The sequence below is a fragment of the Myotis yumanensis genome, unplaced genomic scaffold (genome assembly GCF_028538775.1).
Source record: "Myotis yumanensis isolate MYYU_CA2020_CCGP unplaced genomic scaffold, mMyoYum1.0.hap1 SCAF_1, whole genome shotgun sequence".
In the NCBI taxonomy this organism is placed as follows: Eukaryota; Metazoa; Chordata; class Mammalia; order Chiroptera; family Vespertilionidae; genus Myotis; species Myotis yumanensis.
In genome coordinates, this window is record NW_027223752.1 from 216252662 (window position 1) to 216266949 (window position 14288).

Consider the following 14288-nt stretch of genomic DNA (forward strand, 5'->3'; position numbering starts at 1 on the left):
TACATGCCCTTGACCAGAATCGAACCTAGGACCCTTCAGTCTGCAGGCCAACGCTCTATCCACGGAGCCAAACCGGTTAGGGCAATGTGTTTGTCATTTTTTACATATTTTTTTAGATAGGGCCTCCAGATTGTGTAAGTCTCAGGCCAGCGCCGCACAGGTCCACGCCTGGCCTATGAGCTATTTGAGTGCAGGGACCATAAGTATTTTGTCCACAGTTGTGCATACACATGCCCAGGATAGAGCCTGGCATAAAATACTTGTTGAATGAATACCCACTATGAGCCAGCTAGTATGTTGGTCACCTGACAGCCTCTGCGAGGCAGATTTTATTTTTCTAATTTTAGAGAAGAAACTGAACTTCCCAGAGGCTGGGTAGTGGTGGAGCTAGGATTTGAACCCAGGTCTTCCCTGATCACTTTACTAACCCATCCTGCTTTCTGTATGTGCCAGTTCTAAATTTTGAAGCTGTTGGGGAAAGAGCACCCGATATGAACCATAACATACTGTTTTAAAATGATGCTTTCTTTCCGCTGAGCTTGGTTATTAAAAGAACTAAACTGTCTTGCATGCTGAGAAGAAAATGTCTATGTAGTAGTATGTCTAGAGTTCAGGATCACCCAGAAAGGTTCTGGAAGACCTGCCAGCAAATTTGGGGTGTTCAGAAGACCACATAGTAGTCCAGGTGCCCAGCACAGCATGTAACATTTATGTGTATTTCCCTGTCCCAGTATTGGCACTGGATACTGTCCTCAGAGGCTAAATGAATCCCTATGCATCACTTCTACATTTGACTGTCTCAACTGAGGATGGTGATCTTTACACCACTGTCAATGTTAGACTGAGAGGGCAGGGATGCCGTGCTTGCATAGTGTTGAACACTGCATCACCTACAAACAAGTCATTAATAAATGGTCCTTAAAGGTGAGTGACTTTCATGATCAAATAGAACAGAATAGTGATTAAATTACAAAACCATAGAAAATTAATAATATAAATGGTAATAAGAACTAACATCTATGAGTGCCAAATGTGCCAAACATTGTTCTAAGTGCTTTCCATTTAATTCACATTTATCTCCTTTAATCCACACTTAAATTTCTTGAGGTAGGTACTATTATCATTCCCATTTTAGAGGAGAGTTTCATGAGTTGTCAAGCCCACGCTGTATTGCTCCAAGTTCTGTGCTCATGCCTGCTAATTAGAGGTAGAGGATGAACCTTATGGGTCATTTGGTCCAATAAATGTTTAAAAATATTTTAAATGAAGAAGCTGAAACTCTAGAAATAAATGGCTTACCCAAAGTCCCAGTTAGTGGCAAAGCTAGAATTAGAAATAAGTACTTCAGCCTTGTAGTTCACTTGTCATATCATCATGAAAATTAAATTATGTGTCTTTGAAACACACTTTTATACCTTAGATTCAATGGTGATTGAACAGGCTGTGAAAATGCAAGGGGTGTACTAGTATAACAGCTATGGCCCCAAATCAAGGGCCAGTGGACTGAGAAAGCCAGTGTATGGCACCCAGTGTATGGGTGCCAGGAACATGCTCAGGAGAGAAGCAGTCTGGAGCAACACCTCGGTAATTAAATGGAGATTCTGTTTAACTTCTTTCTCTTACAGAAATTCTGTACATCATCAAAGGCAAGTTTAGATAAATCATTTTTCTTTAAGTTCCTTCAACCCACAGCTATTATTTTATCTTTCTTAACTCTTCATTCATTTACATTGATTATTTCCTTAAATTCAAGTCTACAAACACTTATTTAACAAATACAAGGCACTATGGTAGACATTTAGATAGAGATGAACAAAATAGTGCCTGTTTTATGACCTCAGACCTCTATTAGGAGAGACAAGTACAGAAATAAATAGAATAAAAACAGTGTAGTTTTATGTTTCAATTAATCAGAAACAATAACAAAAACTTAATATGATTCAAATTGTATTAAAAATTTGACCAAATGTATGTGTTTATTTATACATAGAAAAATATTTGGACATTGAACAAGCTGCTAGCAGTTGTTACTTCTGGGTATGGAGTTAGGGAGTAAGACTTATAGAGGAGAATTCAATTTTTTTTTTTGAGACTTCATTTTAACTTTATGTGTTATATATTGTTTGAACGTTTTGTGGTAAAAAGCATCATTTTTGTAATTTAAAAAGGTCAAGCCCAGCTGGCGTGGCTCAGTGGTTGAGCGTCGACCTATGAGCCAGGAAGTCACAGTTTGATTTCCCAGTCAGGGCACATGCCTGGGTTGTGGGCTTGCTCGCCAGTGTGGGGCATGCAGGAGGCAGCTGATCAACGATTGTCTCTCATTGTTGATGTTTCTATCTCTTTTTTCCTCTACCTTCCTCTCTGAAATCAATAAAAATATATTTTAAAAAATACAAAGATCAAGAGCATTGGTTGAAACAAATAGTTTCTATCAGTGAATTTAATTGCTCTTTGCTTTCACTCTTCAGTTTCTCCAAGTTCCATAAATCTCAAAGGAAAAACCAGAAATTTAAAAAAGTTGTTATTCTGGATTCCATTATATATTAAAGAATGTTTGTTTGTTCTGTAACAATACATTGATATGTAAAGGTAAAAGGAGGAGACGTACAATGCATATGTGATTAACATGAAAGAAGCACTGATAACAGTAAAACCCCAGCCCTTTATTTAAGACTCAGTCACATAATCTCTGGTCAAGATATGATGCTATGAAGAACCCACCAATGGACTCTCCCAGACACACTTCCAGGAAGCAGTACGAGGTCACCCAAGAACCACTTTGATTACTTAAGTATGCACTCATTACTAGTTAGTAAGTGAAATGTTTTGATGTATTCTCAGCATCCCTGCTACTTCTCAGCAACGAAATCATTGTTAATGTTTAATAGTTTTGATTATACCTTTTTTTTAAACAAAGACTATTTTCTAATGTTGAGTTTTCTCAGTAAGCCTTTTTATATACAGTTAAGTGGCTTATTTTATACTATAAACTAATGTAAAGTTTCCCTCAGTTCATAGACACATCATATTTAGTACCGTTTCCATTACTTAACATTATTTTCTGATCTCCAGTTGTGCCTAATTTTCCATGTATGAGAGTTTTCATATCAAATCAAGCTGTTTAAACATGATCCCAATGTTATTTTCTGGGCATTTATAATTACATTTATTTAAACGCTTGTTAATCATTCACTGAAGTATAACTTTTTCTACTTAATGATTAGAAAAAGTAAATATTGCTCTCTTGAAGGTTTTGGATACCAATTGTCATCTACAAATAGTTGTGTTTTTTTTACATGGTTCTTGTATCTAATGGTGTATAGAAACTGTCTTTGGCAATTCTTATCTGTAAGCGGTTTTCATCTTTATTCAAATTTGGTTAGAAACATGTATAAAAATGCTAGTTTTAACTTGTTTGATCATTATTTTCTGTATTTTGTTGGAGATGTCTTAGGTCCTAATGGAGATGAGTGGGGATGATCATATAAATACTATGATCATTAGCTAATGAAATGAATAATTGTGTTAACATTTAATTAAACTTTAGATGGTATTGCCAAGGGCACACATATGTGATTTAACATCACTTTAATGGAGCATTAAAGTTTTTAAATATATATATATATATTTTATTTTTTTTATTTTTTATTTTTTTTTAATTTTTTTTATTGATTTCAGAGAGGAAGAGAGAGGGAGAGTGAGATAGAAACATCAGTGATTAGAGAGAATCATCAACTGGCTGCCTCCTGCACCCCACACTGGGGATCGAGCTCGCAACCCGGGCATGTGCCCTGACCATGAATTGAACCGTGACCTCCTAGTTCATAGGTCGACTCTCAACAACTGAGCCATGCCAGCCTGGTGAGCACTAAAGTTTTGAGCAAATAAAAATTAAAATCATGGGGACAATGAATCAGGGATAAATTGTTCATAGATTTTGCGGACAAATAAAACATGTATATAGATTGTTCTGGTCTTTAAATAGGCAAAGTGAAGTCAATTATCTGTTGAGTCAGTATCAACACTAGTGACTGTTATGGGTTTAAAGCTGAAAATTGTTATCTTTCATTGAATCTAGCTAGGTAGCTCATTCATGCCATTAAACCTGGCTAACTTGGATTCAGATGGCTAAGATTTGAATTTTGGCTCTGATACTTACTATGGAGTAAAAAACCCCCACTTATCAGCTGTGTAGCCTCAGGAAAATTTTTCTGGGCTTCAGTTTCATCCTATACTAGAGGCCCAGTGCATGAAATTTCGTGCACTGGTAGGGTCTCTAGCAGCTGTCGACCGGGGCCTCCCACCCTTTCCCTGGCTGGCCCGCCCCCCATGGTGGAACTCCCAGTCAAGGGGACAATTTGCATACTATGCATTTATTACCTACACTAATAAAAGACAAAAATGCTAATTGACCATACCTTCGCTACGCTCACCAGCCAATCAGAAGAGTATGCAAATTAACCCAACAAAGATGGCTGTTAAATTTGCATACTGCAGGCAGATCCTGCTGTGCTGCCCTGCGGGGGCGGCAGCATGATCCCCAGCTGCTGCCCACCCCAGCGCGGGATCCGGGCCTGCCGGGTGCGACCAGGGGAGACGGGGCAGGCACCGCAGGATGGGGCGTGCCATCTGCCACCAGGGGAGCGGGCCTAAGCCAGCAGGTGGTTATCTCCCAAGGGGTCCCAGACTGTGAGAGGGCACAGGTTGGGCTGAGAAACCCCCCCCCCGCCCCCTCCCCCGCCGCCAGTGCACAAATTTTTGTGCACCGGGCTTCTAGTATAGGATAATAAAAGCCTAATATGCAAATTGCCCCTCAACTGGGAGTTCGACCAGGGGGTGGGGCCATCCCGCCAACCACCTGTGGCCCCTCCCTCTGACTGGCCCTGCCCCCGATCATCCCCCCCCAACCAGGGACAGGGCCAGCTGGCCAACCTCCCATGTCCCCTCCCCCTGGCTGGCCTGGCCCAATTGGCCCCGATCGTGGCGGGCTGGCCGGACCCCAACCGTGCACGGATTTGTGCATTGGGCCTCTAGTCAGCTACAAAACGGCTATAAGAATACTTACCTGGTAGGGTTGATGTGAGAGTTAAACAATATATGAAAAGTACCTAGGGCAGTTTCTGAAACTACAGGAGGTATGCAATAAAATAGTCTTACTATAAAAATAATTATTAAGAATAGTAGTATAGAATGTCAAAACATTACCTGTAGTAATGTTTCAACCCTCCACTTAAGAATTAAGACCAATCTCTGTCCTTTTTTCTCCCCATTTCTGCATTCTTTTTTGCAGGGTGGGGTGGGAGGGCAAAGTGTGGAAAGTAGCAAATAACAAGTTTTGGGGTTTTTTTTAAACCTTTTTTTCTGTCCTTCATTGACAGAAAAGCTTGAGCTAGCTTTTAAAAAAAGGGTGTGGTGGGGCAGGCTGGAGGCGGTCAATGGGGGGGAAAAGGGCACATATATAATACTTTCAACAATAAAGAAATATATATATATATATATATATATATATATATATATATATATATTGATTTCAGAGAGGAAATGGGAAGAGAGAGAGAGAGAGAGAGAAACATCAATGATGAGAGAGAATCATTGACCGATTGCCTCCTGCACGGGATTGAGCCTGCAACCCAGGCATGTGCCCTGACCGGAAATCGAATTATGACATCCTGGTTCATAGGTCGACACTCAACCACTGAGCCATGCCGGCTGGGCTGGACTAGCTTTTTAGCTACAAGATTTAGCAACCCAACTCTAACACAGGAATTTTTAAAAATTCTTTTATCTTATGGGAAAAAAGTCATTTCAGATGATCTTTGAAGATTTTGGTTCTATCTAACTAAAAAAGAATTCTGCTAGTATTTCCATGTCAAAATATTATACTTAGTCTTCAAGACATTGGTGGGGAGTTGGGCAGAAGAGGTTTAAAAGTGACATTTAATCCATTTAAACGTGTCTGTGAAATATGCAGTCTTCTTGTTCAAGAAAGCAGTTGCAGCAGCCTCCTGGCAGAGAAGGCTTAGCTGTTAATCATGTGAATGGTGGCTTTTTCACAGCTGTTTTTGCAGTTTTCACACTAAATTTTGGTAAAGAATTTTGACAGAGCCTTCAAGAAGTGCATTATATAGAGGTGATTGTTTTATTTTAAAATATAACATTTTCTCTACTGTCTACTTTATTTTTTACAGTTCACAAAAATTGAAAAAATAACATAGTGAACCCCCATGAACACATCGCTCAGCTTTGAGAGTTGTCAGCATTCTGCAGCTTGATTCAAGGTGGGCTGTAGATGTAAAATTTTTCATAGAAACTGGCATACCTATTTGATTTGCATGTTCTGAAAAGACTGTATGTTTGTGCCAGAGTATGTGTTGAAGTGTGTGAAGTGTGTGTGTATGTGTGTGTGTGTGTGTGTGTGTGTGTGTCTGAAATCAACTTCTCTTCAATTGCAATTTTAAATCCTTTCTGGGATAAGGTAGGTCTTATTTTATTATAAAATAATCAATTGAATTATTTCTTGAATATCTAACACATACCCCAGCCTGGTGTGAGCTTCTCTGAAGGGATGATGGCAAGAAATGCTAAGATAGTTTCCCAAAGAGGTGAAAAAATAGGGAGAAGTAAATATCCCAGGCTGAGGACCAAGTTGGTAAGGCCTTGACCTAGATTAGTGTTTCCCAACATTTCTTGTCCTAAAAGCCTCTTTCCCAGTATTAAACAATCTCTTAAACCCCTGAGGAATTTAAAACATTATTTCATCATTTGTGTGTAGTATACGCAAAAGTGTTGGCATATATTTACTTATATAATCTATTTTATTACTAAAGATTATAAAGTTTATTTTAAATATTCAGAAAATAAATAATGAATATTTAAAATACTCATAATATACAAACATGAATGTTAGCATTTTCCCATCTTATAAACACTATTACATTACGTAAATTATTTTAATGACATAAGAAAAATTATTATGTGACACATTTTTTAAATGATCCTGTGTTTGGTTTTAAGACAGCATGTATACCAAAATGCAGAGTAAAATTTGCCCATTCTGTGGTGTTTTCCAAGTCTGGTACACCTACCTCTTTTGTATGGGAGATGACATTAGGTATAACAAAAATGAGAATTTTTATTTTAAAATGTTACATTATTTATTTAAAGGGTATTAGAAAATACTGGTGTCTCATGTATAGTAGGATATAAAGTTTCCTTTCAAAACAAACATTTTATAGGAAAATGTTTTAATAAATAAGACTACATGTGGTTCTTGGATATGCAAACAAACAAAACAGCCAGCAAAAAAGCCAACATGGAGTGATGTGCAAAAAACTACACTTTGTGAAACACAATGTTACAGCATCAAAAATGGATAAAAATTGTTTCTATAACATTTTGCTTAAATTCTTAAATTTTGCTTTTTAAAACAGTACAAGCTTTCAAAAAGTAGGTTTAGTTTTGCTCATAAATAGCTATGTATATAAGAGCAATGATTTGGGCCAGCTCTTTCAAGTATTTCACAAATAACTAAAAGCCACTCTTTATTTCCAATATGTGAAAAGTCAAGCTAGATATAATCATCAACATTATTTTCTCATTTAATATTTCTTAAAGCTTTGTTTCCTCTCCTGAAACATCCTGATAATACTATAAATTAATTTTGAGTTTGTGTGTGCAACTTATAGATCTGGTGAAAATCTCCTTGAGATGATTTTGAAATTTATCTTTTTCATGTCCCTCGTACTGGTTATATTTCAATGTCCTTGCTCTTTATGCTTCATGCCTTTAACCACTTCGTCAGTTGTTTTTAAGGGACTGAAGGAAGAGGAATTTTGCTCTTCCCCCCAGGGTATATTTGGTAATGTCTGGAGACATTTCAGTTGTCACAACTCTGGACAACAGGGGTACTACTGAAATCTAGTGGGTAGAGGCTGCTAAATATCCTACAATGCACAAGATAACCCACACAACAAAGCATTCTCTGGCTCAAAATGTCAATAGTGCTGAAATTGAGGATTCCTGGCACTATATAGACAGAATGTGGCTATGAAAGATAATAATTTAGAGCTGTGAAATGGTCAAGACTATCATGGAAGCTGGCAGTATTGAGTGGAGTAATCAAATGAATCAGCTACCATCTCATGAACAAACTTACCTGCCCCAACCTCTATGCATATTTTCTCAGAGGCTCTCAAATATTCCATTTTTAGTGGGGAAGAAATCTACAGATTTAAATTATATTATGCATGTATATTGATCTAAAAATAAAAACGGGCACAATTACTGCCTTTACTAATGTGAAACCTTGGGACTTTGCTGATCTGAGGAATGAGAGTATAGGCCAAACAGGTTAAAATTTTAAAAACTGAACTTGGGAGAAAGAAATCTTTCCTCCACAAAGAAGAAAGATGCCAACCTAGAAGAAGAAATGGACACAAAAGAAGGAGAGAAAGGGCTTCTGAGAGTGTCCTGGTTATCGGGTCCATTCATTCCTGTGATTTGGTTACTGAGCCAGGATGTTGCTCATTTTTGCTTAAGCCAACTTGAATTAGGCTTCTGTCACTTGTGACCAAAAGAGTCCACACTAATACACCACTGGATTAATACAGGTGATTTCAGGAATTAGCAATAATGCAATGAAATATGTATTTTATACTTGGAATTGGGTCTTTGATTACAAGTTTAAGAGAAACTCCTAAACCACTCATTAAATGTACCTAGCATGTATCTAATATTCTGTGCAAGGTGCTGGAAATATGAAGACAAACAATAGCATCTTCTTTCAAAGAACTCTCAGTCTAGTTGGGGAAACAAAAAAGCACCATATGGTATGAATTCAATGCACATCTTACTATGTGAGCCTTCAGGAGGGGCACCTACTCTAAAGGATCAAGAATAACGTAGAGGTGGTAACTGCCTAAATTGAGTCTTGAAGGACATTATCAGCAAAGCTGGGAGTAAGAAAAGCATGTTAGTTGAATAGAGAATTAATGAAGGCTGAGCAGAGGGGAATAGTAAGGTAAAATCCAGACACTTTAGTAGTGCATTACAGCCGAGTGTGGGGTGCAAGGGTTTGGCATTAGTGATGGGGGTGGGAGAATGGCCAGGAAGGAGCCTGGAATGGAGGCCGGGTTTGTGTCTTGAAGATCTTGATGAAAAGTTGGGACTTTATCCCAGAAGTTTTGGGACATCACTGATGGATTTTATGCAGGGGAGCGACATGATGCATTTTTAAGAAGTATCTGCTCTGTAAAATGGGGGTAATAACAGACACCTAGCAATATTGTTGCAAAAATTATAGATAATCTTTAAAGCTATGTTTGCTGTCCTTGAAGATGGACAAGCCAATCAAGGCGTGCTCTTTCTGTTCTGAACATTGTTAGGGATTCAGAGTGAAGCATCCATTAGTTGGTGTGATTACCACAAACTTTTATCTGAGGCTTAGACTTGCTTTAAGCCAGGTAATGACCAGATCTGTCCAGCTCCGTCTCAGGACTGGCCAGACAATTCAGGTTTCCTCCAAACCAGGACATTTCAGACTGAGATGGAGTTTTCAAGATCATCCTGGAACTTAAAAGACCCTGTAGCCACAATGTAATCTTCTCAATAGCTGAGGATTGGGAAATGGAGTGATAATCACCATCCATGAATTTAGGTTTATATTAGGCTTAAAAAAACACTCAATAAATGTTCTTGGACTAAAAACTAATCCTAAAGAATGCTTCTTTTGGGTCACAAGGTGGCATAATAAGGAAGAAACACTCCATTGCAACATAAAATATCCAATTAATCTTTGCTATGTTAAAAGAAAGGCAGAGAGGGGACAAGTGGGAAAAACAAGTTCACCTCAGGCTACCAAACCACTGCCAGCTTTCTCTCTAGTGCTATAAGTCACTGGGTTATGCAGTATATTTCACTTTTTTTAAAAAAAAATTAAAATTATTGGGGTGACATTGATAGATAGGACTATATAGATTTCAAGTGTACCGTGCTATGATACATGATCTGCATTGTGTGCCCACCACCCCAGAGACCCCTTAGAAATTTTAAAGAGGTGGAAGAAATTACTTGGAAAACACAATAATTTAAAAATGTAATACCTCAGTTTAAAACAATAAAATCTCTACCAGAGTGCTAATTTTGTGGTAAAGACAGAGTTTATCTCAAATTAGAGGAAAATGAAAAATATCTGAAAGTATAGCATTTTACATACTAAGTTTGGAAGCAATATCCATTTGTTAGTTACATCTTTTTCCTGTGTATTTTTAATCAGATAGCCAATTTTAAGGCTTTAAATTAGCCACTTAAACATATTTTTAATAAAATTTCTAATTGTTAACATTTTCCCAGGTAACTGAAAACTTTTCAACAATTTAGAATTTTTAAAATAAGACATTAAATAACCATATATGTACATGTAATTGTATAGAAAACTTTAAACAGACTATATTAGAAACGATTAACAGCAGTTTTTTCAAGGTTGGAGTTGTCAGATGGAGAAGGAGAGAGGAATTTAACTTTTTCACTTTATATCCTTTGGTACAATCTGATATTTCTCAATTTACACCAGCAAGTACTGTTTTAATAATTAAAAGAACTAGATAAAAGAAATATTTTTTCTAGCTTAAATATGTATATTCTTCATAGTTGACAGCTCTAAGTTTTCTCCCCTTTAATGTCTTTTTCCCAAATCACAGAATACCCATGCATTAATATGTTATACATACAACTCTATTCAAAGATATGTAAATGATCTTGAAATTATAATGCAATCTGTTTACAGCAAGGGCAGATGTGACTGAATCATAGTACAATAATCCAGAAAGTTCATGTATTTTTGTATGTGCAATTAAGACATGGAGTGATTTTATGTTCCTATACATTTTTTCTATTTCTATATGTTCAACATTTGATTATTAGAAATCAGATTACTTCTCCTACCACATGATGAAACCCCACTAATAGTTTTTTCATTTTCAAAATGTAACAGTTATTCAGAGTAATTTATTTTTCCCAAGTAAACTAGTTGACTTAAAAAGATACACCTGATTCTAAATATTAGCCTCAATGTGAGACAAAATCTCTTGAAATTTTTCAAAAGATTGTTCCTTTAAAAACATCCTTAATAAAGACATTTAGTGTTTAATTATGTTGTCATTTACAAAGCCCATGTTTTCAACAGGTGCATTTTACTCTGTAACCTTGGGCAAGCTATTTAATCTCACTAAGCTTCAGTTTTCTCATCTTTAAGATGGGGATAATAATATGACATAGTTCATAAGATTATCATGATGATTAAATGAAATAATGCAAGTAAAATGCTTAAAGTAGTCTTTAAACACTCAATGAATATTAATTTATTTTGCTTAGAGTTTCACTATTTAACATTTCCCAGCATAAAGTCTAGCTTTTGAACTATACAGCTTTAAAACACTTAATAGAGCATATTCTTCCAGTTTTGATATTACTTGTTTAATTTCAACTCCTAGAACAATTAATCTTCCCTGCTATGTAACACAAATGAAACCAACTGTGAATTACATTTATTTCAATTCCTGCATTTAATATGTATCAGTTAGCTAACACTTATTTAGCTTACTATAGCTAAGTACCAGTAAGAATAGCGATAGTAACAACAAATACATATTTGAAATGGTCATGCCTTAGAATAATTCTGAAATGGTTTCGTATTGTCAGAAAAGGATTTCCAACAATTACATTTATAAGGTACTGGTTTTCCACAGAATGAAAGGAAACTCATATTCTCATGCTCTAATGTATAATTGTAGATTTAAAAATAGTTAATTTTTAAAAGTGCACTTTTAAGGAAAATAATTGGATTAATAGAGTAATAATAGCTTAGATAAACAAAATATATACTACTTTAAACATGAAATTTGAGGATAGACCTTGAGGGTTAGAATAAAATTAGTTGAGTTGATTGCAATAAAGAGACTTATTTAAACATGATACATTTCTTAGGGTTTCTTTTGAACTCCTGCTTTGCATATTCGGAAGCTATAATATGAAGCCAGCGGTACAGTACCTTGATCAGGTTGTGTCCCACAGCGTAGACAGCTGCTAAATTTCCTTTCTCTCCAGGGGCATGCATACCTGTCCCATACCCATGCCAAGCAACTAGATATGGGTTGTGAATTGTAATCCAGTATTTGACACGGTCCCCAAACGTCTGGAAACAGTATGTGGCATAGTCATTGAAGATATCTATTAGAACTTCATTTTTCCACCCCCCGTATTTTTCTTGCAGTGCCAAAGGCAAGTCCCAATGGTATAAAGTTACTATAGGTTCAATGTTTCTAAGTACTAGAGCGTCCAGAAGACTGTTATAGTACTGGAGACCTTTTGCATTGGCAACTGCTGCTATTCCATCGGGGAAGAGCCTTGGCCAGGAAATTGAAAATTGATAAAAAGAGACGCCTATAAAATCCAGAGCCGATAAGTCCTTTTCCAGAAAAATGTAACTGTCACTGGAACTATTCACACTGCTGACATTTTTAAGGTGCGTCTGGGTGAAATGATCCCATATAGAGGGACCTCTTCCATCTGCCTTCCAATTCCCTTCCACTTGAAATGCTCCAGTCCCAACGCCCCAGAAAAAGTTTTTAGGAAAAGTGTCATAGAGAAACAGCTGACTTTCATTTACCGGGCTGTAATTAGGATTTTTAGACCATATAGCTCTTCCGTCTCCGGAGAATCCAGTAACAGCTCGGAGGAGAATGAATGTTGACAGGATGACAGATCTCTGCAGTCCCCCGGTGGACATTGTTTCCCTATAGCGTATGTTGCTTTCATCAGTCCTGAAGCAAATCCATTCATTCCCTGGAGATTCTGCCGCACAGCCTGGCTTCACTCGCCACTAACTGCTCGACTGTCTTATCAACGCTTCAGTAAAAGCTTGTGATTGTAAAGCTCTGTCAATGATTAGCTTGAAGTGTGAGACTTGGGATGGGCCATGGAGAGCAACGTAGTCTGAGGGAGGAGGCTCTATTACAGCCACCAACACATTTCATCCTCTTATTATGGGAAAAATTAGATGAAAATGCATGTGACAATAGTCTGAATGTGTAACTAAAACATATGTAAACAATGAATAAAAATGCCATATTTTCTCTGTAGCCTTTTCTCTGTAGCCTACTGACTCAAATCTTTCCTGAATGTTTTGACCATTATTGCCTACAGTATATGTCTTTTTTATTTTTATAATTTTTGAGTGGTCATTTATTATTTCACATTTCAGGAAAAACAATCTTATATGCAAATAATAGCATTTCTACATGCCAATAATAAAGAGTTAGAAAACATAAGATATTACACTTTCACAAAAATTATAATACATCTAAGAATATTCTTAAATGTTACCCAATTTAAGAAAATTATAAAACTGTATTGCTAAATTTGAAAGAAGATGAAGGACTATATAGCACTTTTTTTGGTGGAAACACTGAATACTTTCCAATTTAATTTATAAACTTAATACACTTTTAACCCAAATCCTCTAATACCAGATTTTAGTTACACAAAATTATTGTGAAAGTTCCTTTGAAGAATAAATAGGCACTAATTACAAAAAAAATCTGAAAAAGAAAATAGTGAAAGCATAGACTACTTTCAGATATGAAACCATTAAAAAAAAAGCACAAATTAAACAGCATGATTCTGGGATAAGAATAAATAGAAAGAAATATTGTACAGAACCTATAGTCTCCAAATAACCTTGAAAATGTTTAATGTTTTAAATACTTGAAATATCACATACCAATGAGAGGCAGAGTGGTTAATAGTTTGGCATCTGGAGTTAGACTGCCTAAGTTTAAGTATAGCTGTGTGACTAGAAAAAGTTATTTAATTTTCTGCGCCTCAGTTTCTCTTATGTAAGAAAATATATTTAATAGTATCTACTGCATGGATTAATGTGAGGACTAAATACATGCAAAGCACTTACAACAGAGATGGACATATACTAAGTGCTCAATAAATGTTACTATTGTAATTTTTATGTGAAAACTGGGGACTGAACCCTCAACCTAGGTATGCCCTCACCAGGAATCGAACCGGCCACCTTTTGTGTATAGGATGACACGCTCCAACCAACTGAGCCACACCAGCCAGGGCCATAGCAAACACCGTTTAATAAGTTGTACACATTTCAATTACTCACATCCCTGTGCCTTGGTACATGTGCTCTCTGCATAGGAAGTGTTCTACTGCATGTGAGGGTGTAAATGATTGCATTTAAAAGTTTTATTTTTGTAATAATTTTGCAGTTT

General features: G+C 36.5%; 1 protein-coding gene across 1 annotated transcript in view; it reads right to left on the reverse strand.

The window, feature by feature from the left end:
- Positions 1-12875, reverse strand: part of KLB (klotho beta) — a 39273-nt gene extending 26398 nt beyond the window's left edge. The window contains exon 1 of the mRNA XM_070397798.1: positions 12047-12875. Coding sequence (XP_070253899.1) covers positions 12047-12784 — 738 coding nt within the window. The 5' untranslated portion in view covers positions 12785-12875. The remainder of the gene's footprint in view (positions 1-12046) is intronic.
- Positions 12876-14288: the final 1413 nt, after the last annotated feature.